We start from the raw sequence: 6,007 nt of genomic DNA, 5'->3' as shown, positions 1-6,007 counted from the left end.
ATAAATTTGAGTAAGAAAAAAAAGAGAAGAAAAAAGTGAAAATATTTTTCCTCCAATTCCTTTCCCTTCACAAAATACTAGTTAAATGCAAGGTCTAAACACAATCAAAAGGAGAACGGAAAAGCTACACTCAAGAACTGTCCAAAAAATATTATGTATGAGGGGTGTACTCAAATTTGCCAAACTGAATAATACACCTGGTTTACTAGAACAGTGTTGTATGCTTCTTATTTGCAAGTAAACATACGCTATAATCTACCAAGTTGAACTGTAGTGATTGAGACGTCTTTCCTGGTTCACCAGTTTCCTGTTGCTAATTATTTAGCCTGGAATCCCTGCATCTCTACATTCAGTAACAGTTTTTTATACCAATGATAAAGAAAAGAAAAGAAAGGAAATGAAAGAAAAATAATCTTTTCTCTTTGATATCTTTTCTCTTTGACCACTAATACAATCTCCAACAACCTAAGAAAAATACACACAGGCAATCAGCAAACAGAACCTGAATGGGCGCAAGAATTAAACGTTCTGCAACAAAAATTCTCCTGTGATTATACAATCATCAATGAATGAAAATGTTTCAATTATGTATTGATAGTAGATAGGTACAATTGATATGATTCTCACAATACCATCTAATAACCTATACATAAAAATACTAAGTTTCATGGCAGCAACCCCAAAATTTGCCACCATGGGACTTCTCAGCAAATACCTTCTTCTTTTCTCTTCTTTTTTTAAAAAAAATAAAATAAAAAATATGGGAAAAACTTTTTTCTACCTACTGTGTCTTAAACCAACCGATCCTCATCTTTTCCTTTAACATATGAAGACTGGGTGAACAACTAACTATTTGAAGGCCCATGCAAAAGAAGCTTCTTCAGTGTCTCGTAGGTCATGAAAACAATTCCTACACCAGGAACAACTTTGTAGTATTCAGGCAGAATTCCTCTATATAACCCCCTTGGCCCTTCTGTGTGGAGTATATGCCTAAATGTTCCAAATAGGCCCGTATTATAGACACGGGCTTGGCCAGCAGCACCTTCCAACTGAATCCTTCGCCTGACGAGATCCAAAGGGAATGTTGCTGCAAGAATTAAGGACCAACAGAAAATTAAAAAGAGATCCAAATTAGGCTGGGGCCAGGGGGCAGATAGTGCTTGCCAATGTGCCAGGTCACAACCTCTTATCAAATTTCAAAAAATGAAGAAATAAACAAATTATAATCATGCCAATGAGGAAGGAAGACTTCCTTAGCCTATATCTTCAGCCTTCTTACAAGGAATGAAGCAGCTAAATATGCATATTTTTAGTTGCAATGCTGGGAAAAGATTGTAAGAGTTGTATTTAGATTAAAGATAATACTAAAAGACGAGATGCTAAAGACATACTAAATTATCTGAAGTTAGTTGGCATTGTTTTCAAAAAACTATTCTTATAAACATGTATTCTAGAAATTTTTGAAAATTCAGGGTTTTTAATTGGAAAACTAAAAACAGAGAACAGAAAATAGCTTTCTGGTGTTTCCTGAAAATTGATCTTTTTAACTCAGTGTCTTGAACTCTAGGTAAGAATAGGGCTGCAAATGAACCAAGCTGTTCATTAACAAGCTCGACTCGGCTCGGTTCGTTTAGTAAATGAGCCGAGCTCGAGCTCGCATAAGCTCGGCTCATTTATCATTATTTAAATTATATAATAAATATATTATTTATATATTAAAATATATATTAAATAATTTAAATAATATTTTAAAAAAATTTATCGAGCCAAGCTCGAGTTTCATTAATATTAATGAACCGAGCTGAGCCGAGCTCGAGCCTAGTTCCTTATTGAGCTCGAGTTCAATAAACGAGCTCAATAAGTAAACGTGCCGAGCTCGAGCTCAGCAAAGCTCGGCTCGGTTCGTTTGCTGCCCTAGGTAAGAAATGTAATGCAAATTTAGCGCCTCAAACTAAACCTCAAATGCAATGCATTGCAATCAGTTGGAAATTCTTTTATGATGGAAGCACACATCAGTCATTTGTGATAAGGCAAGCACAAAATGAGAAGCAAAGGGTCAAGGCAATAGAAAATAAGAAGATTATAAATCAGTAGAACATTTCTTTGCTAAGCATGATTCTGATGTTAAAACTATGTTCAGCAAAATATGTATCTTATGAAGGAGGTATAAATTTCAAGGAGCATTGCAGGTTGCAGATCACACACCTGTTGATGATGCAATCCCAGAAAGACTGCCACAAGCAAGGCTAACTATGACAGTAGAATCACCTGGCCTAATATCAAGATGCTAAAAATGTCAGAAATCATACACCAGAACACCAAGGAGCCAACACACAGATTTGCATGTGAAATGCCTCATTTGATAGAAAGAACTAACAAGTCTCACCTTTGAGAGTGCCAATAAGATCTCAGTGTCTCATAAACAGAGAAGCTTATTGCTATACTGGGTCCAACACTCTGCATTTTTCAAATCATCTCAATGGTGAACAAGAGTCAAAGATATGGGGGAGGAAAGAATGAACAGAAACACAGTATAAAGCTCACCAGCAATGTTGCTCCAAGTCCTTTGTACAGGCCAAAAAAACTTTCATCTCTGCAAATGGTATGAATTGCATGCCAAATGCCCTGATAATATATTGTGCTCCTCTGCATAGTTTACGCTAAATGAGCCAAGAAACAAGTTCAAACTGAAAAAGTAAAATGAATGAGGTGGCCAAACAAAATTGAAATCAAATTAAATCAACTACGACCCCTTTTGAGTATATGCAACCCCAAGCCATTAGAAAGGAGGGAAATAAACACAAAGATAATAGAGGAAAGAACTTTCATTTAGGTCTTAGCAAGCATTGGCCCTCAGAAACAATAGCTTGGTAGCATAAGATAGAAGAATGGTTCTCCACCCAATAAGAACACACATTATAATAACTTTTCTGGATAAGGCTTAACCAAAAGGCACTTCGTTATAGAAATCTTAAATGACCAGAAGGTTTAACTATCAGAAGAAATACACTGCCTGTCATTTTCTGATTAACTCAACTATTTAATCCGTACTGTCATTTCAGGAAACCATACTCTCCTAATTTATTTACCATTATGTATCTATAGGCTCATGTATGTGTATATGCATGAATGTAAGTATGTGTTTTCATGAACGTAAGTATGTGTTTTCATGAACCTTCTATGGGCAACTTAGCGTTTCCTCCCCATCTACACTAAAGTCACATTTTATATATGTAATCTTAATACTAAAAGGAGGAGACAAATTAAGGCTTCACTTATTATACTAGTATAGGTGAATTAAATATGGGTGTCTTACATTTATGATACACAAATTCAACTCAACAAAGCCTTTTCCCAACTACTTAGTTGGCTGCATCAATCCTTTTTTGTCATTCCACTCAATCAAGAGCCGTACCCTTTTAATTAAACTGCAAGATGGCTTACATTTCTGACTAATCTCAACCCAAGTTAATTTTCGTCTCCCTCGTCCCCTACCATTATCCACAACGTAGATAATGTCACACTTCCGCCGTACATGACCAAAACATCTTAATTGGTTCTCATTTAATCTTGAACAGACACTACGCGTACCATCTCATGAATTTGTCCAATCCTAACCCTATCAGCCAATCAAAGTTATGAACAAAGAGGATGTTGACTGAAAAATACATATAAGTGAAGCAAATGCAAACAGATACCCTAAGAAGCACAGATATGGATATTATCACAAATACAAGACATATCAATGAGAACAATAGCAAGATATCTTGGACTGAAAATAATTTTTCTTACCACAAATTATTTTACCTGAGCTGCAAGACGAGTCCTGACAAGATCCAATGGATAAGTGGCAGAGGCAGCTGTCATTCCAGCTAACCCACCACCAACAAAGTGCACAAAAATATCTGCACCCGCAAAACCACCTTGACTTTGTAGACCGGGAATTGATTCCAACAACTGCAGGAAAAAAAGTGACGAGACAAACGATAAAAATCAAGCTGCTTATTTGAAATCACACTGTATTATAACCACAAAAATGGTAGTATATCACGTAGTGTTTATACTGACACTTTTGTATCGCTCATAAGCATAGAAATTGACTGAAGAATAAGGAAGACGGTGAGTGATTGTCACTAGATTCCCTTTCCAAAATGCCCTAAAGCCTTCTTCGTTAACAATACGCGAAGCTTCACGCAATATGCTAGGCTTGCTCAATGCTGCAGCATCAGAGTGCATACCTTGCACCTAATAAGAGGAGGAAAAAGGTCAACCAAAAATCTATAAATTCAATAAACCCAGATTCAGGAAAACCAAAAATGTAGTTCTAACACAAATAATATTGTCGAACAAACTCTAGCTCTACCGCTGAACAGAATATCATGCAATTTGGTGTTAATCTTGTTAAACAAATTCTACTTGTACACATCCTACATGAACATGGGCATTCTAAGGATTCGTCTGGGAATTGGGTTTTATGTGATATTTTTGATTAGTGGCTTTTTTGGATAAAACACTAACTTTTCAAACAAAGGTTGTGTTTGGTTGGGAAATTTGGAAAGCAAAAGGAAAAAGAAAAGAAAAATAGCAAATGAAATGTCAATAAAATATACTTTTATTTCACCTAATCTCAGGCAACTTTTTCTTTTCCAAATCTCTGCCCAAATCTTACGACCAAACACCACAAAAGTCCAAATACCTTATCTAATTTTGTGCTTTACTCTTTACAATTTCTACAATTAACAAGAAGAAGAAGAAGAAGAAGAAGAAGATATAATTGGGAAGCCAATTTGAGCTTCTAGTCTCAATTTGAATTTTATTTTTATTTTTTTATTTAAGCAATTGGATTTCAGATTTTAAAATTCCACAAGTTCATTTATCCATGCCCAACATCATGATTCATTTTGAGTATAACCAGTGAAAACATGGGAAAACAAAAGAGAACGTAAAGAAAAACCTGAAAAAGAATGGTGAGGCGAGCAAGGGGAGCGGTACAGGTCTTGCTAAAAGCGCCGGCGAAGCCGCCGGCGAGGAGCTGCGGCACCGTCCCAATCTGTGTCTGCTGATTCAACGACGGCGGCGTTTGCTGTTGCTGGTGGTGGAGCGGTTGCAAGAACTTCCTGGTGCCGCCGTCAACCAGCGCTCCGCGGCCACACACGCTCACTCGGGCTTCCATTTCCAAAGCAGCAGCAGCTCGCTCACTCTCTCTCTCCTCCGCGAGAATTGAAACCCTAGAACACGGAATCATGGTGGCTAAACCCTAGGATGAAAATAACGGAGTTGGGAAATCATTGTCAGTTGAAAAAGATCGAATTTTTTTTTGGAACATTTAGAGAATATCCCCCTTGTCTTTGTCTGAGACACCGAAGTTTTTTGAGTTTTTGAATGATGACTGTGAAAATTGTCCAAAACAAAAAAGAAAAAATTGTGACAAATGCGAGTCACGTTTTGGATTTTAACAATGCGCTTCGTACCTCTAATTTTAAAATTTTAATTAAATATTAATGAGATAAAAATTTTAAAAAGAACAAAAAATATAAGACCATAATATCATATCAATAACTAAAATTCACTCTTTAAAACTCTTCAAAACCCATAATTTAAAGCTCCCAAATGTTTTCCTTTACATTTTGATGCCGAAATCTGGTGGACCGGGCTTTGGACCATGTACCACTTGTAAATTCAATTGCATTGATGAGGTATTCTACAAGAATAAATTTCAACCTGCAATCCAATTTTTACATCTTTTGTGGTAAATTCACCGAAATCAATTTTATTTGGTACGTTATTTAAAATATATATATATATATATATATTTACATCACTGTGATAAAATTATCATATTTGTACGGGGAGGAAATAATTCTCCACGTATAATCCTGTTGACTAAGTCCGCGCACTTCCGTACGACGTCGCTTTGTCACCTGAAAACACAAACGTGAGCTAGCTGGCGGGTGTGTACCGGAAACCTCTCTGATGCCTAAGTCAGAAAACTTGACAAATAGACAAA

General features: G+C 36.2%; 1 protein-coding gene across 1 annotated transcript; it reads right to left on the bottom strand.

Annotated features, from left to right (window-relative positions):
- Positions 1-566: 566 nt before the first annotated feature.
- On the bottom strand, positions 567-5,718 carry LOC114275499 (uncharacterized). Its single transcript, XM_028217539.2, has 7 exons — positions 4,955-5,718; positions 4,069-4,245; positions 3,808-3,957; positions 2,545-2,646; positions 2,387-2,457; positions 2,206-2,273; positions 567-1,087 (listed from the first exon to the last, which is right to left on the bottom strand). Exons 1-7 carry the CDS (start codon positions 5,243-5,245, stop codon positions 846-848), a joined length of 1,101 nt encoding a protein of 366 aa, XP_028073340.2. The 5' UTR covers positions 5,246-5,718; the 3' UTR covers positions 567-845.
- Positions 5,719-6,007: the final 289 nt, after the last annotated feature.

This window comes from Camellia sinensis, chromosome 3 (genome assembly GCF_055761805.1).
Source record: "Camellia sinensis isolate YWXY chromosome 3, ASM5576180v1, whole genome shotgun sequence".
In the NCBI taxonomy this organism is placed as follows: Eukaryota; Viridiplantae; Streptophyta; class Magnoliopsida; order Ericales; family Theaceae; genus Camellia; species Camellia sinensis.
Note: the sequence above shows the minus strand (reverse complement) of the source record. Positions and strands in the feature narration are given on the sequence as shown.

What these genes read in the sequence shown, in the direction of transcription:
- LOC114275499 (XM_028217539.2), bottom strand. Translation starts at nt 5,245, where the DNA reads ATGATTCCGTGTTCTAGGGTTTCAATTCTCGCGGAGGAGAGAGAGAGT. An exon ending in GACTTGGAGCAACATTGCTG is followed by an intron (nt 2,458 to 2,544) that starts GTGAGCTTTATA and finishes TGAAAAATGCAG; the next exon opens with AGTGTTGGACCCAGTATAGC. An exon ending in TGGGATTGCATCATCAACAG is followed by an intron (nt 1,088 to 2,205) that starts GTGTGTGATCTG and finishes TAATTCTTGCAG; the next exon opens with CAACATTCCCTTTGGATCTC.